At 31.3% G+C, this 25,179-nt stretch overlaps 1 protein-coding gene across 6 annotated transcripts in view; it reads right to left on the minus strand.

Annotated features, from left to right (window-relative positions):
- Nucleotides 1-7,670: 7,670 nt before the first annotated feature.
- Nucleotides 7,671-25,179, minus strand: part of LOC111699353 (beta-1,4-glucuronyltransferase 1) — a 31,586-nt gene continuing 14,077 nt past the window's right edge. Inside the window, exons 1-13 of one of the 6 annotated variants that reach the window (XM_023470007.1) lie at nt 21,470-21,517; nt 16,721-16,763; nt 15,733-15,826; nt 15,213-15,476; nt 14,898-14,955; nt 14,446-14,497; nt 13,650-13,774; nt 12,898-12,978; nt 12,493-12,549; nt 12,206-12,255; nt 12,026-12,078; nt 8,891-8,946; nt 7,671-7,788 (exon numbers count right to left, since the gene is read on the minus strand). In XM_023470007.1, coding sequence (XP_023325775.1) covers nt 7,696-7,788; nt 8,891-8,946; nt 12,026-12,078; nt 12,206-12,255; nt 12,493-12,549; nt 12,898-12,978; nt 13,650-13,774; nt 14,446-14,497; nt 14,898-14,955; nt 15,213-15,476; nt 15,733-15,826; nt 16,721-16,763; nt 21,470-21,502 — 1,059 coding nt within the window. In that variant the 5' untranslated portion in view covers nt 21,503-21,517 and the 3' untranslated portion in view covers nt 7,671-7,695. Of the gene's footprint in view, nt 7,789-8,890; nt 8,947-12,025; nt 12,079-12,205; nt 12,256-12,492; nt 12,550-12,897; nt 12,979-13,649; nt 13,775-14,445; nt 14,498-14,897; nt 14,956-15,212; nt 15,477-15,732; nt 15,827-16,720; nt 16,764-19,349; nt 19,511-21,469; nt 21,518-21,591; nt 21,642-22,822; nt 22,880-23,519; nt 23,669-25,179 lie in introns of those variants that run through there. The other 5 variants (XM_023470006.1, XM_023470009.1, XM_023470010.1 and 2 more) reach the window with 5 other exon arrangements.

The following is a 25,179-nucleotide window of genomic DNA, read 5'->3' on the forward strand; positions in this document are numbered from 1 at the left end:
ATATGGAACTATTTAAAGCTGTTCCCGCATATTCATGGGCTATTTATTTATTTTCGCAAATACTGAAATTTACGTAATATAGTATAGAACTCGTTGAAAAATTGTCAACGACGACATTTGATAAATTCTTCCGATGTATTCGTTATTAAGGGTTTCACTTTAAGTGGATGTCTCTGCAGATACGGTTGAAAAAAAGAGTTAAATTTTTGATTTAGAGATTTAAGAATTAAGTGTTCATTTGCTTCAAATTATATATCTAATTAAGGCGTTGTAGATTAGTTCATGTCATAAACAAAATTTACGGTCCCTTAGCATTTTGAATAAGGGGATTGGGGATAAGGGGAAGTTTTTTTAATTCTTCGTTTTTCAAACATTTCTGCAAATTGACAGAGGGAGGCGGTAAGTTGTATGGGATATTAATGGTACGACTTAGTAACCTTAGCTCGATTGGTTTTCATTTTACACACTCTGAGGAAGGAAAATATATTCGATTCATACATTTAAGAAATTCAAAACATTTATGTTCTTAGCTCTTCAATAAGAGGAGTTACGATTGAAATATTTCTGATTAAAATTTTACGTGTAATGTACTCTAGTTTGACGGATTTGACGTGATGTTTCATTTTTTTAAAAGATGGTTGATTTTTTAAACTTTATTCAATCTAAGAAAATCCACAATAAAATTAAAAAATACATGAAAAATCTATGGTTGTCTACATAATTGATTGAAACTGTATGTATTACTATTTTAGTTATATTTACAGGAATCCAAGGTTAAGATATTGCAATTTTTCTCAAATCCTACATTTTTATCAAAAGATTGCTATAGGATAAGAAAAGGTGAGCTTATCTACGTAAATTCTACTAAATTTTATATTTAAATCTTTCTGCAAAATCTTATGTGTTTACTATTTACAAGAATGTTATTCTAAACATTACAAAACCCATGTTTATTTACATTTAAAAATACCACTAACCAGTCACCAAAATATATTTTTAAGATAAATACATAGTATTTATTACATGTAAACATTTGTACATATTAGAGAAGAAAAATAAATAAAATTAAACTGACTGCAGTGGTCCCCAAAATAAATTGTCTACAAATGTTTGATAACCATGTATGGCAACTGTATATATAACCAGACTATATGTATATATATACATATAAAATATATATATACAGCACAGCTTTGAGAAATTTCCTTTTTCCTAAGGACCACTGACTGAACATCAATACTGCATTATGTCGATAACAACCACAACCACCGAATATTTTCTTTAAAATGTCACTTACATAATTTTTTTATTAACTATGGGGCCAGCTTAGTCCAGTTATGAACGGCGCGGTGTGCAAATAGATTTGAAGATGTAGATTGGAAGAGAGGGGGGTGTTGGGCCCCAATGAGCCCCGCAAAATAATCTCCAAGCCTCTGTATTCGCAGATGACCTGGCGCTACCCCTGAGCGCTGGAAGTAAAAAATACATCACTTCTATAATATATATACTAAAAGAAAGGGGTAGCGCCACGTCATTTTAAAGACTCATTTTGCGAATCAAGAGACTTGGAGATCATTTCGCGGGGCTCATGGCGTCCCTGCACCTCCTCCCTCATTAGAAGTGATTTTTGTAATAAGTAAACACTTTCTTTCATATTTCATTTGTCACAGACGTAATTTCAATTGATTCTCCAGTTGATGAATAGCGTGTTCGAGTCACAACGGTACCGTTCTAAAACTTTTACTGACCAAGGCACGTGGATTTAACGGTTCTGTCAATATATCAAAAAGCTTTGGCTTTCGATCACAATTTGAACCATTATACTTAATATTTTAGCCTTTTTTCTTAAATACTTTTTTGTCGGCATATACATTTTGAAAAAGTATAGAATAAACAAATCCGTAAGTTTAAAGATTGTTGAATTATAGACTAAAAGACGTTTGATTTCAAATAAATGAAACTGAATGCTTCTCACTCTGGTTAGTCCGGGGTGAAGGATAAGGGACTCTAAAAAAACTATTGTACTTGTTTTACATGTAAACAATGTGTCCCTGATAAAGTCTGATCAAGCTTTTCAGTCCACTAAACATTGAGTAAAAAGTGTTTCATAGAGGTACAATACTCACAAATGCGAGGGTCGTAAATGAAACATTTTACTCTAAAATGCCGTTCTTTCCATCAAATTGTACTCGAAATGTGGGATCGATCCCTATTTCAAAGATTTTTTTATAATTTGAAATCTTTTTTCGTCTTTTAGTTTTTTCTAGAATTTAAAATGGGCAATTTATTCTATTCTGTCGTTTAAAAAATTAAATTGTAATTTGAATTCTTTTTAATCTTTAAAAAGAAGACCAAGCACATTTCTGAATATCAGGTCCGCTATTGAGGGTTTAAACGGCATTTAGAGAAAAATATTTCCCCGGCGCCCCCCCCCCCCCTCCACTTTTTAGTCATTTGAACTTTTTTCAGAGATACCCTGTATATATTTAAAATTCATAAATATTGTTGTAAAATATCAGATAAACCATGTTTGTTGAGTTTAGAGGAGCAATCCGAAACAATTTGTATTAATATGAAAACTGAGAAGCTGCTAGGATTATTGCTTTCTAGTTGAATAGATATACATGAAGTCACAATGTAAATCACAATGTACGCTAGCGAACACTGCGGTAATTTAAATGAAATTATAGAGATAAACGGATTGATCAGATTCAGTCATAGGGTAAATAGGACATTCTCCTCTTTACATAGAGAGTTACTTAAAAGTACGCTGACAGTCCCTTTAAAGAGAGTAGCGAGTTGTAAAAATGCCCTCAACAATTAAAGAGAGAAAAAGTGACCTGGGGTTTTTTCGTAGAAAATAAAAAGAGAGGCATATGCTTGAAAACAAAAGTCAATAATTTTATACATTGTTTTGAAAATAGATGTGTTATACTTTTTTTTAAAGAGGAACTAAGTTTTAAAAATGCCAACAAAATACAAACTTGTCAACTAATCGAAAATCCCTTTGAAGGGTCTGTAAACGTCATTTCAAGTGACCCTCCATACTAAGATGGCAATAGCTGTACCCTTGGAACCGGTTTCTGATAAAAATGTCGTTTTTCTAGGTTTAAAATTGTTTAATTCTGACATTTTTCTCCAAAGTAGTCAGTTTTGTAGAAAATTCGCAATTGATAATAATTAGTTCTTTTAAGTAATAAACATTAAAATCTTATTTACACTTTATCAGACAAACTTTTAAGGGTTTCGTTGTGAATCGGGCATTACCATTTTTTCATAGAGGGTCGCTTGAAATTACGCTTATAATCCCTTTAACTATAAAAATCTATAAAAACTTTGGATATGACACTCAATTACAATATTCACCAGAATTTGAAGAAAAAAATACAAATTGATGCCTATAGGTTATAAGTTACAAAGTTTGATTACGAGGAAGGTTTTTCTTTATATCCATATCCAATCTGGATGTTTCCTAGATTCAGTTTAGGCAACTTGTCTTTCATGTTGTATGGGTCTTTCCCGTACCGGGCAATTATCTAAAAAAATATTTTTTAATTGATTGGGAATTGCAGTTTATTTGGGGAGTTCAGCTTTTTTTAAAAACACAAGTTTTTTGTATTTTTGATTTTAGGTATCGTTTATTTTAAAAGAAGCAAATAATATTATAGAACTTTTTGAAAAAAATTATGATTAATAAAATCCAAATTTTACGCCTCGTCATGTACGCGGGGGAAGGCAGGCAGGCCATAAGCCACTACATTTTTCCCTTCCATGCCACTTATTAGCTTTTTTGTCTTCCGGCAGCCATAAGCCACAACTGTTCGGTCTTCCATGCAACAACATTTGAGTCNTTTAAAGGTTAAAAGGTTTAAAGGTTTAAAGGTTAAAAGGTTTAAAGGTTTAAAGGTTAAATTTTAACGAGCCAATTTTATTTTCGATTTTTGAAGATCAAAAATACATTTATAAGTGTCACTTAGTTGTCATTACCTCCAGCGCAAAGTTGTCAAATTTCTTGTTATTTTTCGTCTGCTGTTGAGATCTCCAATAAGGACGACTCTTCAACGACTTAAAAATAAACAAAATTAAACAAAAAATTGTAAATTAAAATAATAAAAAAATATTTCGATTTGTTCAATTTACACCAGTACCCTTTAAACCTTTGCTGACCAAGGATTACGGACTTTTCCTTATTTACCGACAGAAACACTTGTAATTATTGAACGCTTTGTTTTCAAGTTGTTTTACATTAAAAAAAATAAGTCTCCATTTTCTAGAAGTCGAATAAAACATATTTAATTTTAATTTTTGAAATACGGTTTTCACTAAGATTTAAACAACTCTAAACTTTTGTCATCAAAGTTTTAGACAATCAACTTTAAAGTTTCGCAACGCCTTGGTTTAACTTCATTAACTTAATTATACTTTTTTGTAGCCATAGGCATATACATTTTAAAATTACATTTACGTTTTAACTTAAGAGATAATTTAGATTAAGAAAAGAACATTAACTATATATCTAACAGTGGACCAGAAAACCGTGAATTATAAAAGTGCCTTTCCGACTCAAATCCAAGAATTGAATTATTTACAAAATGATTAAACATGGTAGTTATACAGTGTACACTTATACACTTAGTAATTAGATTAAACATGGTAGTTATACAGTGTACACTTATACACTTAATAATTAGATTAAACATGGTAGTTATACAGTGTACACTTAAACACTTAATAATTAGATTAGTGAACCACTGGTAAAACAACATCTAATACAGGGAATATTGCTAAAATGTCGATGAGCTGTCCTATTCTACAATTGTATGTGTTTCTCTGTGCATACTAAAAGTGCTGAAATTAATTACCCATAACAGAAAAAATACAAATAAGGTGAATCCAAACTCCGGTTCATTTATAGTACCAGGCCGACATTAATCCAGCTAGAGTAAGTACACAAGACAGACTTCAGGTAAAATATTCTCGAAAATTTAGAAAGGTTGGTCGGACGTCGCAAGCACCGAATATATTAGCTATATGCCCACGTGGGTCAACTACATGCTGGGTACTCTAGACGGGTTTGTACGAGTTAGCACTAGACCGGTATCCTAGTCCTGGTTCATGAAACGTTTTGCCTCATGTGTACCTGGAACCCCCAATGGTAGGTGAAAGCATTGTTTAACACGTAAAATTCATATCCGGCCACAAACATCTCATAAACCTAGAAAAAAGCTTTAATTTTTATTTTTTAATAATTCTGTTGGTTTAAGAATCAAAAATCCATCAAAAACGTCAAACAATTGAAGTTGTAGCCACAAAAAAACTTTTTTTTAGAGTTTTATTTTGTGCCAATTGATTTAAAACGCTGCCCAATTTGTAACGGTGCCCTTAATAACCTTTATCTGAGTAGCAATTCTGTCAATTTACATCCTTTTTTCTGCTACAAAACCCAAGTGTCAATTTTTAATGAAACCGCAATTGAAAAACCAACATTTTTTATGGAAAAGCAAAAATATCTCACTTATTTTGCAAAAACAAGGTTTAAAGGTTAAAAGGTTTAAAGGTTAAAAGATTTAAAGGTTAAAAGGTTTAAAGGTTTAAAGGTTAAAAGGTTTAAAGGTTTAAAGGTTAAAAGGTTTAAAGGTTAAAAGGTTTAAAGGTTTAAAGGTTAAAAGGTTTAAAGGTTAAAAGGTTTAAAGGTTAAAAGGTTAAAAGGTTTAAAGGTTAAAAGGTTTAAAGGTTAAAAGGTTTAAAGGTTTAAAGGTTAAAAGGTTTAAAGGTTAAAAGATTTAAAGGTTAAAAGGTTTAAAGGTTTAAAGGTTAAAAGGTTTAAAGGTTTAAAGGTTTAAAGGTTAAAAGGTTTAAAGGTTAAAAGGTTTAAAGGTTTAAAGGTTAAAAGGTTTAAAGGTTTAAAGGTTAAAAGGTTTAAAGGTTAAAAGGTTAAAAGGTTAAAAGGTTTAAATGTTTACTGGGTATCTATGTAAACCAGGCATGTAACTTAAATTCAAATAAAGAATCCCTTTAATTTATCTGACCAGTCCCTTTTAGGAATTTACATTTTTTTAAATATAAACAAGATTTAAATTAGATTAAGTTTTTAATAGTTGCACATATTCATTAGATAAAAGTTTCAAGCATACCAATGTGAATCTTGCCTGTCACTCTGTAATCTAAGGGTTATATGAAATATCGTAATCAATCCCTTTGAAGTATATACCTGCGTATTCCTGGTCATACCGAACCCAATAAACCTCTCGTCAAAAAGCGGGGTATCTCCCTTAGAGATATACAAGGGTTCATACTTGAATATATACTTCTCAACCTTCCAACAATCGATAAATCAATTTAACAAACAAAAGCTGTTCGAAAATACGTTTCCAGTACATTAACATTATGTTCAAAATAAGAACATTTAATCCGAAAATACCAATATTATACTCAAAATACGATCATTGTATTCAAAAATACGAACATTAGATTCGAAAATATGAACATCATAGTCGAAAATATGAACATTATATTCGAAAATATGAACATTATATTCGAAAATACGAACATTATTTTCAAAAATGCGGACAGTATTTATAATGTTCTAAAATACAAACATTTCATTCGAAAAAAACCCGAATATTATATTCTTAAATACGACTATTATATACGAAAGTATGGTCTTATATTAAAAAATTCTAACATTATATTAGAAAATATGAAGATCATTTTAAAAAATACGGACAATATCAGTAAAAAGATAAAATTTCGACGATTGTATTCGAAAATAAGGTCATTATATTAGTAAATACAAAAATTATATTCGAAAATTCGAACATAATGTTCGTAAATACAAAAATTATATTCGAAAATACGATCGAACATTATATTTGAATATTATTTTCGAAAATACGAAAATTGTATTAAAAAATACGAACACAACGGAATACAATGAAAAGACAGAATACATTCTGTTCAATCGTCTCTACACTGCGAACTATACAAAAGGTTCGATTAAAAATTGTAAAACATAATCGGCACAACTTTGTGACCTGGTAGCTCCTCTAGTTTTCCTTTTATACACAAATATGAGAGAAGCAAATTTTATCCGGTTGCATATATATAAATATATATATATCATTACTTTTTTTTTGAATAGCTATTGAAAAGAACAAAAATGTTTTGTATAGATATATATATACTGGCTGAAGGGCCCGGCGTTGCCCCGTGAAAAAAATATCGTTAAAAATATATTTTAAGTAAAAGGTTTCGATTTTTTTAGCCTATAACACCCCCCGGCCACCCATAAGNGTCCCAGTTTTTACTGTATCGCCCGGACATTGGGTAAATAAAGCAAACACTCAATAGGACTAGCCGGTGCAACAAGGTTGACGCGGTCAGACTTTAGGTTTAATTTACTTTTACTAAAAGGTGCGAGGTGCGTGTTGGTGTATAAGTAATTTTATATAATAGTTGTGCACTTGCTTACTTGCTTATTTTGAAAACTGAAAATAGTATATTTTTATTTTATATTTTTATTTAAGTCGAAATGAAAAACGTTAGAAATTTTGGTACCAATGATAATTTAGCTAACAAACTGCTTTATTTAAATTAAGTTTCTTAACATATTATTAATCAGTCACTGCAATCAGTTGTGAACATTTTTTGACATATTTGTTGTTAGCTATCTTTTCTTAATTTCTTGATGAATGCTTACCTCAACTCATTTTTGTTCTTTGGTGTTGATGTTAAATCACTTTTAATTTCATAGGTTGGCACTACGTAGGCACATTTATTACAGTTTTCCTACACATTTTACACCATAGTTATTAGAAAAAAAAACACCAAAAATTCACTAAGGAATTGAGTCAAAAAACTCAACTTTTCTAATCTTATATCTTTACATCCTTTTTTTGAATTAATTAATTGTGAAGATAATTTATCAATGAAATTCCAAAATATCTTTGAAATCTAATTTTAGATGAAATAAGAATTTGTAAGTTTTTTTTGTAAGATTTGGTAAGATTTGATAAGATTTGATAAGATTTGGTAAGATTTTGTAAGATTTGATAAGATTTGATAAGATTTGATAAGATTTGATAAGATTTGGTAAGATTTGGTAAGATTTGGTAAGATTTTAGATTTTATGAGAGTTGACAGGATTTGGTAAGATTTGATAAGGTTTGATAAGATTTGATAAGATTTGACAAGATTTGATAATAATTTGGTATAAGATTTGGTAAGATTTTGTAAGATTTTGTAAGATTTGATAAGATTTGATAAGATTTGGAAAGATTTGGAAAGATTTGGAAAGATTTGGTAAGATTTGGTAAGATTTCGTAAGATTTTGTGAGAGTTGACAGGATTTGGAAAGATTTGTCAAGATTTGGTAAGATTTAATAAAATTTGAGAAGATTTGATAAGATTTGATAAGATTTGATAATATTTGGTATAAGATTTGGTAAGATTTGATAAGATTTAATAAGATTTAATAAGATTTGGTAAGATTTGGTAAGATTTGGTAAGATTTGGAAAGATTTAGTAAGATTTGCTAAGATTTGATAATATTTAGTAAGATTTGGTAAGATTTGGTAAAGATTATTCGGAATAAAAAAAAGAAACATTTTCAATTGATTTCTAAAAAAATCATTTTTTACTTTTGACACACAAAAAAGGTTTCAATGTTTTTTTTATGTTCCAATAAATATGTTTTCATTAAATTCCCTACATTTTGATATTTTTAATCTTAAACAGAAATTTTGCAAAAAAAACTGGTCTGAAAGCACCAGTTTAACCCTCTTTTTTAATAGAAACATTGGCTTCGCATCAAAGTGTTAAAAAGTCCCTACTGTTAAGACTTTTATCTGCATGAAAGCCTCCCAAAAAAACTTATCACCCTTCTTTTTACCTGGCTCTCAATAAATTTCTCTAATTGCATATCTATACCAGCAGGAAGTACCATGTCTAAACAAATATAAAACTGTAGTATAGGTTGTCATAAACACATTTGTAGTTTGAAAATCAACTTTTCAAGAAGAACGAACTTGTGGACAGTGGTAAACTGCACCATTGCTAAAATTTATGTTCATTAGACTCTTCCTATTCCACAGTTTTACAGGTCTCCCTTTAGTTGTCTATCTCAATCTAAATGTAAATGCTAGCCGTTTGGTCGGCTATAGACAACATATACACATTACTTAGTTTAACGTGTCTGAAGTCTCATCCTTTTAGGGTTACACTGTCCCTTTAGCAGTTTAACATTAAATAGATTTAATTGTTCCTTGTATGCAATCTTCATTTCTTCTTCATCCTCTAGTTTCTCCCATTGTTGGAGGTTACTGGCCTTCTGATTTATCGAGTACAGCTAAACAAATATTATGTTTTATAAAGGGAAAGATGTCGTGTTTAAAAAGTATTCTTCTTTTATTATTTTATTCTGAAACATCTTTTCTTTAGAATTTGTTTTAAAATTCATCTTGAATAATTTTAAAATCACTGCATCGGTTCAACAAAATTTTATTTAAATATTTTCCTGGAAAGGAATTGAGTTCTGGTCACAAACTCTAATAATCTAAGCCCTATATCTTTGAAACCCAATATTGTGGATCTTAGATATTTCAAACTTTGAATTCCGTTAGATTAAATATTCTCAGTTTAAAATATCAAAGTTTACACCATCAGGCTGCAAAGATATAGAGATTAGAAAATTAGAGTTTGTGGTACAGACTCAATTCCTTTTCAGACTGAATTCGAATTCTAAAAAACGTTAAAAATTAACGAGTTAAAGGAGAAAAATTCAAATTTTTTTGTGATAAAAAATTTCTTTGTTGAAGTTTTAAAACAAATTTCAAATTCCAAAGTAATCATTTTACACGAAATTTTTTAAAGTAATTGAGTTTTGCCACAAACTAAAATCTTCTGATTCCTTATCTTTGCAATCTTTTGATGCAAACCTTTGATATTTCAAACTTAGATTATTTTATTATTAATAGTTTGAAATATCTAAGGTCTACGACATTGGGTTACAAAGATATAGAGATTAGAAAATCAGACTTTGTGGCAAAAACTCAACTCCTTTCAAGAAATTATGCTGATTCAATTATGATGTAAGAAATCTTTAATCTTCATATATATGTCCACAATTTTTTTGGCTATGCGAATTTATCTAAAACGATTTTTTGCATGCGTATTTATTACGATGTAAAAGTACAGTTTAATGGTTTTTAGAATGTTGAAGAAAAACTAGAGCTTATAGTAATACCTTTAAATGAAACTGCTGTGCTTTTCCTGTTTTAACCAATTCTCTAAAATAACAAAAATAAGTAGTTTTTGTAACCTCGCCCTGTACAGGAAATAAAAATATACATAACATAACTATTGATAAAACCAATAATTCGGTTTTCTGCGAGTTTTATCTCAAAATCCTTCTTATTTTTCACCTAGCTTTAGCGATAAAGAGGAAATTTCCATCCAAAAACTTTGTAGCAAGTCATGTTAAAATATTAGTGGTCACGGGCAGCCGTGGTACATTTGAATTTCCGAGCCGGGTCAACCTTTCCGGTCCCAGTTTTTACTGTATCGCCCGGACATTGGGTAAATAAAGCAAACACTCAATAGGACTAGCCGGTGCAACAAGGTTGACGCGGTCAGACTTTAGGTTTAATTTACTTTTACTAAAAGGTGCGAGGTGCGTGTTGGTGTATAAGTAATTTTATATAATAGTTGTGCACTTGCTTACTTGCTTATTTTGAAAACTGAAAATAGTATATTTTTATTTTATATTTTTATTTAAGTCGAAATGAAAAACGTTAGAAATTTTGGTACCAATGATAATTTAGCTAACAAACTGCTTTATTTAAATTAAGTTTCTTAACATATTATTAATCAGTCACTGCAATCAGTTGTGAACATTTTTTGACATATTTGTTGTTAGCTATCTTTTCTTAATTTCTTGATGAATGCTTACCTCAACTCATTTTTGTTCTTTGGTGTTGATGTTAAATCACTTTTAATTTCATAGGTTGGCACTACGTAGGCACATTTATTACAGTTTTCCTACACATTTTACACCATAGTTATTAGAAAAAAAAACACCAAAAATTCACTAAGGAATTGAGTCAAAAAACTCAACTTTTCTAATCTTATATCTTTACATCCTTTTTTTGAATTAATTAATTGTGAAGATAATTTATCAATGAAATTCCAAAATATCTTTGAAATCTAATTTTAGATGAAATAAGAATTTGTAAGTTTTTTTTGTAAGATTTGGTAAGATTTGATAAGATTTGATAAGATTTGGTAAGATTTTGTAAGATTTGATAAGATTTGATAAGATTTGATAAGATTTGATAAGATTTGAATAAGATAAGATAAGATAAGATAAAGTTTATTGCTAAAATAAATGTATCTGTATACAGATAGAGTTTACAATCACAAAATTGATGATTATCTTAACAGTACAAGTATAAAGCAATTATATATATATAAAATACTATGCTTGTCTGTTTGTCTGTCCGTTTGTATCCAATAAACGTCAAAACAGCTAAACTGATCGGGCCCAAATTTGTGTGCGGGACATCACGTGACCCTACCCCAGGGAAGGTTTATAGATGATCCAAATTTCAAAAAATTGCCTCCAACAAAATTCGATTTACTTAAATTTTTGAAATCCCTGATTTTTTGTTTTTGTTCTACAATGTATACAAAGAGAAAATGTTCACAATTGAAATAGAAGAAGCGCCCTAAAATCCCATATCTTAAAAAATAAAGAAAAAAAGAAATATTTTAGGACAGTTATCTTTAAATCTAAACACCTGTTTTCAGTAATAAACATGCCGTGAAATATTGTTTACTTAAGTTCAATTTTTCACAATTTTACTAAAATTCATTAAGAATACGTTTACACTGATTCTAGGTTATTAGTACATCTGTTTCAAATCTATGTCTATTTCTCTGTTTCTTTGCTGTTAATATTAATGTTAACATTGAAGTGTAAGAAAATGTCAGTGAAAAGGGGAGCAAAGTGTCCTGTAAACCTAGTTACCTATATCTGGTATGTATGTGTATTCAGTCTGACACGTTCTCTTTGCAGTATTTCTGCAGAATACATTCAATTATTAATTTTATTTCAATCAGGAATAAAGTATTACACGCCTTCTGGATAGATATAAAATGTCCCGCGGCATTTGTCATGCGCGCAGCTGATATGTTCTGAATGGATTTCCTGAGTAAGTTCTGCGGATAAGGATAGCTGACTCTCCATGTAGACATATTCTGAAACAATAAGATGAATAAGATTAAGTCTTATCTCTCCAGAAAAATATTCAGTATAAGGAATTTGTTTAAAAGGTTTTAAATGAAAAAAATTAAAACTTTTTGATTTAAATCAAAATTCAGTTATTCTTATTATTTATTAAATATAAACATTGCTGAAACTTTATACAATTTCTTCATTAGCTTTAGACGGAACATCCATAGAAAATGTTACACACTATTGTTAAATATTTTTACTTTAGGTAGATAGCTCATCAACTGCTCAAGATATATCTTATGGTCCTCACATTTAACCTAAATTAAAAAATATAGTTTTTTATTGAACCTTTATGATGCGAAAAACATAAAAACAAATTATTCAAACAATAAATAGTTTTAATAAAAAAATGTTAATTTTGCATAAATTTTTCCATAAGTGCAAGAACAGTGAATGTTTCAGACAAACAATTTTAAAAACAGTTATTTTTCTAATACTTTCTAAAATTTTGACCCTGAAAGAAATTATAGGCAAAACGTACAAAAAATGAACAAAAAACGAACCAAAAACGTACCAAAAACGTACCAAAAACGAACCAAAAACGAACCAAAAAAGAACCAAAAACAAGCCAAATGAATGACTAGGGTGTCGAGTGCACGGTATACCTGGTTTTCGTGTATTTCATTAAATATGTCCATATTCATAACTCCTGGGTGTTCTACAGGTTCAACAAGGTGGAAAGAAACCTAGATATAAATATTTTCAATTTGAAAACATCTTTTTTATATGGGATTACTGGGAAAAAAACCATTGAAAAATGGCAGATCTTTTCTTAATCCGATTTTATCAAAATCTAAGCACAATTTTTTTTTTAAATTTATCATTTTAAAAATCTTTACAAATATAATTTCAAATTTAAATTCATTCAAAAGATTTCCAAGATTAAGGCATGACATGAAATGTTTTGATTTAGTTGTTTTGCATTTTAGAAGGTGTATAAAGCTTAATAAATTAACTTTGAAATATAGCACTCATTCAATATGTTTACTATTGAGCCTCTAATAGGTAGTTTTCAAAAGGCATTTTCCTAAGTGACATTTTTCCAAGTGACATTTTTCCAAGTGGCAACTTCCAAATGTGCAATATCCCAAGCGGGAAATTCCGTAAGGTTAGGTTAGTGCTATGGGGCCAAGCGCTGCGGTTAGAATTGGCTGAGGGGACGAACGCTGCGGCTAAAACAAACTTTGGAAATTGCACATTTGGAAAGTTGCCTCTTGGGAAAATGCCTTTGGTTTGGCTGATTTCGAAAAAATATCAGTGTAAAGTGTACACGTTATAGAGCAACAGTACAGTTTATACTTTATAGTGTACAGTGTACGGTGTACGGTGTAAAGTGCACAGTGTACAATGTACATACCTGTTGATGTAGATTAGGATAGCAGTGGGATAAGAACTGGATATATTTATGTGCTACTGATAACTCAAGATCAGGAGTAAATATAGCTAAAGATAACTGTCCTGTCCATCCTCCAAGCAGCTCAACTAACATACAATTCTATTATTAATGGGTTAATTTAAAGGGACATGTCCCGGTTTTTAAAGTGGAAAATGACAATCATATCTTAACTACAATTAGTATTTTTCAATTGAATTAAAACCGTGTTAAAATCTTCAAATGTGTCAAATAATGCCAATCCAACTAATCTCCTGTTGGCCAAGTCTCAAACTCTCTGAGCCTATGAGAAATTGGTCAATCCTTGATACAAAAAAATACATATTAATATAAGTATAATACTAAAAACTAAATTTAGGCGATAATAAGAAAAAAATTTGAAGAATGAAATACTTTTAAAATATAGGCTGATTAATACTTTTAAAATATGGGCTGATTAATACTTTTAAAATATGGGCTGATTAATACTTTTAAAATATGGGCTGATTAATACTTTTAACAAAGCGTCCAACCCAATTTTACAAAAAAAAACTTAAAATCTTTTTTATTTTTAATCATTTTTGAAAAAAAAACAGTTAAAGTTTGGCAAAGAAATCAACACTTTTTTATTCTACATTCAATTTTATATATGACAGAAAACTATGTACATTGTTCACACTTCTTTATGATTTCTACATTAAAGAAATGGCTTGGCAATAAAGAACAGCAAACTACAAAATAATTTAAAATAAAGAATGATGAAATTAAAATGATTGAATTCCTAGATGATAAATCCTGTCCACACTAGTCTGGGCTCCCAGGCAAATATGTCTCTGAAAAATGTAAAAATAAAACATTTTTAAATCAATGCACTGTATATATTTTTACAGTTTAAATGTAAACCCCAGGGATAGTTATCATTTATTTAAAAAGTTGTAAATCCAATTCACAATTCTTTGAGACTCATCAAAACATGAGGAAATATCGTCGTTTTCCTCAATGTTTTCAAAAATTTACTTTAAAAGTGACTTGAGGATTTAAGCAGATATTACAAAGACGGAAATTTAGAGAGACGTGATCCCAGATAAAATAATTAGAGTTCCGTTGTGAATAGTTCATGAAACTCTGTAAAAAGGTTCATTTAAAAATTTCGTATACAGTACCTTTAAATTCAGATTCCACTTAAAATTCCGTCTACAATCCCTTTAAACTAATTTTGAATTAAAGTATCACCTTGCCAAGGTGCAACCAGTTTTGTCCAGTTTTGCTGAAGTCGAAAACTTTAAACATTCTAAAATAAGGAATCTGTCAAGAAGGTCCCAGGTGTACAGTGTACAATGTACAGTGTACAATGTACAGTGTACAGTGTACAGTGTACAGTGTGCAGTATACAGTTACAGTATATAGTGTACTGTGTACAGTATACAGTGTGCAGTGTGCAATGTACAGAGTACAATGTACAGTGTATATGTGTACAATGTGCACTGCATGCTGTACAGTGTACAGTGGAGATATGTATAAATGAGAACTACATGATGTACTACATACCTGAATTGATCAAATACCCCTTCTCCAGGTTTATACTGAATCGTAAACTCTTCCTGAGTCTCAGAGTGTTGGTTCAAGGGAGCATATTCTTTATTCAAATTCTCTGGATTCAAATTCTCTGGATTACAATTCTCCGGATTTAAGTTCTCCGGAGTCAAGTTCTCCGGTTTAGCCGGAGCATTTTGAAGCCCAGCGGCTAGAGCTTGCTGAGAAGGTTTAGTCTCTACTTCTGTTTGTACACCCTCCTCACCCGTGTACTCTAAACTGTACATAAAGGATCGATAAAATGGCGTCCAGGAAAACTTTTAAATCAAATCTCTTTCTACTACAATGTAAAATAATAAAGTATGAGTAATGGTTAAAGCTTTAATTACAGGGTTACCAACTAATAAATAGAAATACCCTGAATTTCGGAAAATCAAAAAAATCAATTAATTAAAAAAAACTTATCGTGTAAAAAAACACATTTTTAAAATTTTGGTATTGAAGACGATATAAATTTGAAATGCGCGATGTTTACCTGAGAAGTGCTCTTGGATCCCCAGGCGGGGAGTGTACGCCCGTATGGGAGAAGGAATACATAACTAGTGTAAACGACAGGAACAGGTTTACTCCTTAAATAAAAACGCAATTATGTATTACAGTGGTAACCAGAAAACTGACATATTTCTGAAAATGTTGAATTTAAAGACGGTTCAACCACGTTTATTGATTTCTTGATTTGTCCATGTCATACAGATGATAAACTACATTCATTTTCTATTCATCTATCCTTTATCTATTCAGTTTCTATTCATCTACCCTTTATCTATTCATTTTCTATTCATCTATCCTTTATCTATTCAGTTTCTATTCATCTATCCTTTATCTTTTCATTTTCTATTCATCTATCCTTTATGTATTCATTTTCTAATCATCTATTCTCAATCTATCCATTTTCTATTTATATATTCATCATCTATTAATTTTCTAATCATCTATTCTTAATCTATAGTTTTCTATTAATCTATTCTTAATCTATGGTTTTCTAATCATCTATTCTCAATCTATCCATTTTCTATTTATATATTCATCATCTATTAATTTTCTAATCATCTATTCTTAATCTATAGTTTTCTATTAATCTATTCTTAATCTATAGTTTTCTATTAATCTATTCTTAATCTATGGTTTTCTATTTCTCTCCATAAATTAGCGGTGTATATTATTAAGCATTTTCTAAAGATCTGGGGGGTGAATTTAAAATTAAACCTCAAAAGGCAAGTTTTTTCGTCTATTTCATACTTTTTACCCGAAAATTAATTTTATTTTTCCCTAAAAATCATTTATTTTCCCAATTCAGCAAATAAAACCCTAAAAAATAAATACTTAATTTTCGGGGGGAGAGAAGGAGGGTTTTCCAAAGGGAGGGGGTAATCTAAAGACTATATACATCCCTACCATAAATATAAGGTAATATTGGCCAAGGTCCAGAGTTTGATGTTTTGATGTTTTAATTAAAAACTGACCTGTGGTTAGCACAGCAAGCTGCCAGCATCGAGTACCCCTCATCTGCAAATATATTAATTAAGTTTATTAAAAAAATTTTTAATCGTTATTTTTAGGGTTAACAATCCTTATTTATAGCTCAGAGTCAGAAAACATAAATCTTAACTTATTTAACATTAGTTTGAAGATGTTAAGACTAAAGTGATATTCAGTAAACGGTCGAATAGAAAGACGACATGATAGCAATACTCAGCGTTATTAATTTTTTTAAAAAGCAAATAGTAAAACTTCTTTATTAACTTAAATGGGTAAATTTTATTTCATGGGTAAATTTTTGTGTCTCGTGTTCAATTTTAAAGTCATAACTTTAGACTTATCAGATTAAATATCTAATACCATATATCGGAGGAATCGGAGCAAGCTAGTTTTAACTTCTTGGGGGTATTTTCTCCGTGGGGGAGGAGGGGGGGGGGGTGCTCTTATTGGTTTAAATGCAGTTGTCCTATGGTTACGATGTATGAAAAAAAAATTTTAGATTTAAAATTTTTTTTTCAGTTTTGCTGATGGTTTCCTCTACAAAGGGAAAATAATCTAACACGATTTTTGAAACTGTTAGTATAAATTCCATAAATGAAAGTGCACTTTTACAGCCCAGATCCAAAATTTACGATAAATATCAATGACATATACATTTTGCATCAAGAAAAAAAAACTTTAAAAACTTTCAGTTTCATGTCTGAACCTTTCGTGAATTGTAAAAATCATTTCCCCCGACTTGTCATGCAGGATTCCCCCTGTTTACTGACAACTGTCCCCATCCCCGGGAATATAAGATGTGTGCTCGATAAAACATAAGAAAACAATTTTCTTGGAGTATATAAAAATGAACAGAGAAGTTGTTCTTGGAGTATAAAATGTACAAAGCTCCCAGGGCGCTTTGCGCGTCGATTTCTTGTTATAATTTAATTTCTGACGTGATACTTTACCAGGGACCATTTTTTTCGTACAGGGTGTCCCACGAAACATGACAGTAGCAAGACGATAAGTCGTCTTTAATCTTTAGATTCATTAATGACATTTTTAATTCAAAAAAAGAAAAAACACTGTTAAAATCTTATCGGGACAATTTTTTCGTACATGGTGTCCCACGAAACATGACAGTAGCAAGACGATAAGTCTTAATCTTTAGATTTATTAATGACATTTTTAATTCAAAAAAAGAAAAAAATATTGTTAAAATCTGAACAAAATTAATCATAATTCCGGTAATATTTAGAGCACAAAAAAGACAAAATTTTGGAAATATGCCAAGATTAGGGTTATTTTGTGTTTATTAACTCTAAAATTTTACTTCTAAAATTTGCTTTACGATTAAATTATTTCAAAGATCAAAGACGACATTCAAGCTGTCTTGCCACTGTCATGTTTCGTGAGAGACCCTGTACATTAAACATTTAATCTTACAATTTGGCAGATTTATTTTTTTTCTTGGTTGATTTCCAAAAAAAAATTAACAACATATTTCTAAGGAATACGTATTTTTCGACTGGACTCGATATGCGAAATCTGTTTAGTTCTTTAAACGGCAGAATTGATTTGCATTGAATGCATTTATTAAATGATCTTCATATGAACAATCTACAAATATGATATAATAAATGGTGCTAGCCAGTTTGTCCAAAATAAGTTTAAGGATTATATAAATTTCACGGCGTTATAAGAAAGATTACGAAAATATTTTTCATACGATTAAGCCATGGAAAGTTAATGTCTTCACTAGAAAATTTAATACTTGCTCCTCCACAGACAGAATATTGATATAGAATATTATTGAAAAAAGAAAAGTAATAAAAAACAAAGTTGTAAGAACTAAACAATAAAAATAGTTTTAATTTATGATTTTCATTAAAGGGACTGGTATCGTAGTTCTACACGATCCTCAACTTAAGGAGCATACCCAAATCACAGTGGTACCCTCGAAACCTTAATCAGATTAGAAATTTCGAAGATAACTAAAAAGCCAAAAAACCGAGGTTTTAGTTTTTAATAATTTTTCAAACCAGTTTTCAGAAATAAAAACCTAAATATCATTTTCTTACTTGATTCAAAAAAGCTTTTAAGTGCATCTACAATTAGAGTGTCAATTGAAAATACGTTTTAAGTCGCTTAAACTTTTTCTTTAAATAGATTTCTATCTTTTAATATTTCTCCTTATTTATTCTAATAAATAACACTCTTAATTGTTGTAAAAATCAGTCAGGGTAGGCTAAAAGTCACACCCCGCCGGGTTAGATAATTTTTTTAGATTTGCATTTTAAAGTAAAATTTTTAAAAAGCTTCTTTAGTTTATTTTTATAATTGCCTATTTCCAAATGTTGATTATATTGTTATAGTATTTATTGCAACTATACTGAACTGTACTTTACTTGAATACACTGTACAGTACTTTGCTGTACTGTATTGCGACGTCCTGTACTGAGCCCGAATCTTTCCATCTGTACTTTTTGCAAACATATGACGTCTTTCCTTACTAACTTCCCAATTTAGGAGAAAGTGTGTACTGTCTAAATGCGATCTTCCAGGATATTAAGTGTCCGACCATAAACTGCTACATGGCGCGACCCCCTATAGACGAAAATAAATAAAAACCTGTTCAAAATTGAGATTTAACCAAACTATAACGATGTTCTGTAATGTCGAAAGCAGGTGCTGACACCTATAATAAGGATAAAACACGGTGAAGTTATGTGAGTTAACCATTAACTAACAGGAGACATCTAGCGGACAAACACTATAGAGTAAGGAGACATACAAAGTACGTCTTAAACACGCCCGTTAAGTTGGGAAGATTCGGGCTCTGTAAAGTTACTATACTATATACTGTATTGTACTATACTGCTCTGTCCTGAATTATAGCAAAAGAGTTTTAAAACAAAATGTTATAAAATATTCTTGTAAGACACAACCAAAAAGCCTCCATTGTCATTTTTCAATGTTCATGTCATATTAATTTCCGAAAATAGAATTTAGTTATGGCCGAATTTTTTTCTTTTTTTGAGATTTGATGTTTTAACAAATTAATAATCTTGCAAAACAAATTATAATATTCTAGTAACTGTCTTTGTATTTCTATAGTTCTAATGTAAACTAAGGTCCAGGAAGGATGATAAGAAATATTGTAATATTTAAAGTATAGGTGACTCATGCTAAAAACCTCCCCCAGCCTCACACCTTTATCTCTTTGTTCTTTTAATGAATGCGGAGTAGTTAACCTGAACTGATTCATTAAGATTCAACAGTGCACCCCAGATCCTTGAATAGAACAGACGTATGAGCCAAGCTCCGTTTGTTCAACCAAGGCTGGGGGACGGGCACTTCATGGACAGCTCTCAGAAGGCTTACAGCATGTGGACTTACATGATTATATCTTACATGATCATATCTTCAGGAATACAATAAACCATTGATGAGACAGATATCTCAGGTTACAGCAGATCAGAGGAATAAACCATTGATGAGACAGATATCTCAGGTTACAACAGATCAGAGGAATAAACCATTGATGAGACAGATATCTCAGGTTACAACAGATCAGAGGAATAAACCATTGATGAGATAGATATCTCAGGTTTACAGTAGAATCAGAGATATGTGGTTCCACCTCAGTACAGCTGGTTCAACTACCCACACACTCTAATACTCCAGATGTTCTATGGTTAGAAACACTGGAGCTGTAGAACAGACGAGAGAATCAGAGAGATGTAGTTCCACCTCTATACAGCTGGTTCAACTACCTACACAATCTAATATTCNCTTAACGGCTGAGGGACTCTTCATATACACGAGTTAGGGGAGACTTGCTTCACTGCTGAGGGACTCTTCCTCATATAAGAGTTAGTGGAGGCTTGCTTTACCGCTGAGGGACTCCACAAATATATGGAATATGATTTAATATAAATAGATATTAACAGATATATTTGTACCAATAAAATGTGTCATGTTAAACCACCCACTTATTCAAGACCTTGAGAGATAGATATTATACATAAGAAGAGAGGTTTGGGTGAATTATGAACTGGTACTGGGAATGAAAGTGAAGTCTTGCATTAACCCTCAAAGATGGGGGGGGCAACGATTGATCTTGATTTCCCTAGGATTTATGTCTGGGATTGTAACGATATCAAGGGATTAAATGCTACAATATTGCTCCCTAATTGTATAACACAGCGTTTACAGAACAGACAGGGCAAGTATAGAATCTTTTTATCCAAATTATAAATGTCATGATAATGTTTAAATATTTAACAAACCGCACCCTTGTTATTCAATACATAAACACAAATATTTATTTACAAGGAGCAGGAATCTAGTAGAGAGGAAAAGGGAAGCTTATAGGAGAGGACATGAAACTAGTGGGAAAGACAAGAAAGGGCAAAAATTTAGTTGATGAGGTGGGAGTAAAGGACCGGAAACTAATAGTCTGAAGTGAGAAGTTATTAGTCTGCAGTCTGCAGTCTGCAGTCTGCAGTCTGAAGTCTGCAGTCTGCAGTCTGCAGTCTGTAGTAGTCTGTAGTCTGTAGTCTGTAGTCTGTAGTCTGTAGTCTGTAGTCTGTAGTCTGTAGTCTGTAGTCTGTAGTCTGTAGTAGTATGTAGTATGTAGTCTGTAGTCTGTAGTCTGTAGTCTGTAGTCTGTAGTCTGTAGTAGTATGTAGTCTGTAGTCTGTAGTAGTATGTAGTATGTAGTCTGTAGTAGCATGTACTAAATGTACCTTGCAAATTAGATGTTTAAAACCTTTCAGCATAATTTCTGAAGATAAACTACAAGTTCAAAAATTATAGATAAACAGCTGGGTTAACTGTTAAGTGCTTTTAGTGTTTTTTAAATGCTTACTTTTTACATGCTGGAACTGATTTATTGTTGCTATTGCCTAATGAATGCTACATTTTTAATTTGTAAAATTAGTGTTTAATCCTTTTTAAAGGTATTTTTGTCGTAAACTATACAAAATACTAAACAAAAATCAATTCTTGAAAATCTAAAGTCTCTTTTTTTCGAACATGCAAAATGACAAAAATTAATTCCTGAACGATTTTTTCAATGCGTTTGATACGAAAGATAAGCGTTTTTGTGTCACTGATTTAGGCTTATATTTGGAAGATGTGCCTTCGCTGAAAATTATGATATTAACTTTAAAAATTTTAAAAAGGAGAGTACACTACAGAGTACATTGCAAACATTGATATTCCGAGGGACTGTATCTAAATGTACAGGGTGTCCCACATCATATTAGATCTAAATGTACAGGGTGTCCCACATCATATTAGATCGTTTATAGCTTTAAATTGCAATTTTAGGGATTAATCAGAACGTTTTAAAAAAATTAAAACTTTTGACAAATTGTTAACGGCTAATATAAAAATCTGAATGCAGAAAATACTAGCTTTTCCTTGTAAGACATGCGTATTTTGGTGTTAAAGCTTGGAGATAATCTAATATATAGAACGCTCTGTGTAGTGTGTATCTTAATTATTAATAGAACTTATTTATAGAAAAGTTAAAGGGAAAAACAAAGTAAGAACAACGGGAAAAAAGTTTAAGGAGCGATTGGAAAGGGGGAAATGCATTGAGGGGGAAGGAGGAAAGGGTAATGAAGATAAGGGGAAAAGAAGAGAGGGAAAAAAGGAGATAGGAGGAAGTAGAGAAGGGGGGTTAGGAAAATTGCGCAGATAAGATGGAAAAGGAAATGGGAAAATGATAATGAAAGTGGAAAAAGGAAAGAGGGAAGAAGAGAAGGAAAAGGGGGGATGATCACAAAGAGTCCAGTTCCTGCCATTTCCAAAATGTGGTCTGCTTTCAAAAAAACAGGAGACATGAGTTTATTCAAATTCGAAAATGTTCGTTTTATTAAAAAATAAAATCTAACCAATTTCTGTATAACTCGTGTAATGTGGAAAGCACAAAAAAAAGACTAGGGCTATTTTGTGATTATCGTTTCATCAATCATATTTATAAAATTATAAAAATTATATAAATTATAAATGATAAATGATAGATTGTAGAGGATAAATTATAAATTATAAATTATAATTATTATCGCCTTATTTTGACCAAAATTACCGACCTATGATTCCCCCAACAGAGGGAGGTTAAGTTTCTTAAAAACCCTTGGGAAAAAATTCGCACATTTTCATCTAAAAAGACGATAAAATTGTGTACAACTACTTTGTCGGGAAATTAAACCATGGGTTTCCTCGACAAATTTTGTCTACAAAACATCCCTCGCTGCGGTCTGGACGTTTTTTAGGCAAAATTGGTCTTGGGAATCCTTGATATAGTAAAATTCCCTCAACTTCCTTGTAAAGTAGCTGTAAAAAATTTATCAAAGATGGTCAATAAATTTACTTGATATTTTCAGGGTTACCCACAGATAATGAATAAATGTTTTAGTTAAATACAAAAAGGTCTTTTGAACAGCTGTTAACAATTACAGACATACACTAATCAATTCCGAAGGTTCATTCAAGTTAAAGGGACTGTACAAGTAATTACAAAAGACTTTCTAATGTCAGTGCAAACTATACAGACGGAGAGGGTCAATTTAAGAGACTAATATTAAGTCGTGCAATATGGTACGAATTTATGAAATAATTTTGATTTTGATTTTCCACATAAGTATGATAAAAACCAATTTATCAAAATTCAAAACAGTTTTTTTTTATCTCTTAATATCTCTTCCATGCGGAGAGCTATAATCGAAAACAAACGATTTCAATTTTACATATGATTTACATGTTTAACGTGATAATAGAATAGCATACCTGATTCTGTGGTTTCTTTTAAAGCTTTTTCTGATTAACATTTCATTATTTTCCTTTCTGTTTTCTTCTTTAAAGTGACTTGTCTATACCGGTTGCTAATAAGCATGAATAAGTAAGAATAAGTCGTCTTAAGCCACAGACTACACAGACGTTGCTCATACACTCTACCTGGATAGGCTGAGCAGGCCTATAGTGTCCCGGCACGCCATGCTACGGTTCCATGTAATGTTTTTTGACCGACATCTGACGGCCACTTGTTGCATTCAGGGGTTAAGTTTTACAACTTTTAAAGAAATACTCCAATTTTAATCATAAAACAAAACGTTTATAAATATATTGTAGATTTTTAAAGATTTTGCATTTCCTATTCAAAGGATCCTTAAATATTCCTGAATACATTGGTCGTGTACAGTACTTGTGCACAATAGAACATGCGCTGCGCTGTGGAATTGGAAAATATAGCATATATATTATAGGTGTTAATCGATCTCTGTAACTCTCTTATCTATGTCTTAAGCTAACTGAATAAATATATATCTAACCTAGTATTTATACAAGATGCAGTAAACAATAATCAAAACAACAACATATGGAGTATGCTGTGTACAGCATTCCAGGAATCCAACAGGGGCGCGTATTTCTCCTGCAGAAAAAATGGGCGGAAATTATCAGAATTCAACGCTTTAAGTGGAGAGTCACTTGAAATTACAAGTACAGTCCCTTCAAGTGCGGGGTTACCCTCAAAGAATGAGACTTTTTTCATTTATTATTTTGTCTATGATTTATGATTTGCTGGAGCTGCAAACTTTTCGTTACATAATTTACTATTGTTACGATTACTTTTTTATAGAGAAAGATCATCTAGTCTGAGATTAGACAGTTTTAGAGCTCCTAAAGCTAGATTCACCGACAAAGGGTCAAACGACCCAGGGTCAAACGACACAGGGTCAAACGACAAAGAGTCAAAAAATGCGACAAAAGGGCAATTTTTTTTAATTTTGACGGTTAGTATTTTTTCATTATTATTTAGGGTTAGGTTAGGTACATAATGGGCCGAGCGCTGTGCCTAGAACAGGCTGGGGAGCCGAGCGCTGCAGCCACGGGTTAGGTTAGTTAAGACACTTTCTGGCTCGAGCGCAGCGGCTAGGACAGGCTAGGGGGCCGAGCGCTATGGCCACATGGTCAATTATATCCATTTATTTATCATTATTTAGGGTTAGGTTAGGTTAAGACACTTTCTGGGCCGAGCGCTGCGGCTAGGACAGGCTAGGGGGCCGAGCGCTATGGCCACATGGTCAATTATATCCATTTGTTTATTATTATTTATGGTTAGGTTAGGTTAAGACACTTTCTGGGCCGAGCGCTGCGGCTAGGACAGGCTAGGGGGCCGAGCGCTGCGGCAACATGGTCAATTATATTGCCAACCCGACCATTATGAAAGCCAGAATCAGACTAAAGTTTTAAATCTTCATAAAAGTTTAGCGGATTTTTGTGATTAAAATTGCGAGTTTCCTATGATTCAAATCAAAAAATATTTTTATCAGTTGACCTTTTGTCGTTTGACCCTTTGTCGCACTTTTGACCCTTTGTCGTTTGACCCAGTGTCGTTTGACCCTGTGTCGTTTGACCCTGTGTCGTTTGACCCTTTGTCGTTTGACCC

This window comes from Eurytemora carolleeae, unplaced genomic scaffold (genome assembly GCF_000591075.1).
Source record: "Eurytemora carolleeae unplaced genomic scaffold, Eaff_2.0 scaffold214, whole genome shotgun sequence".
In the NCBI taxonomy this organism is placed as follows: Eukaryota; Metazoa; Arthropoda; class Copepoda; order Calanoida; family Temoridae; genus Eurytemora; species Eurytemora carolleeae.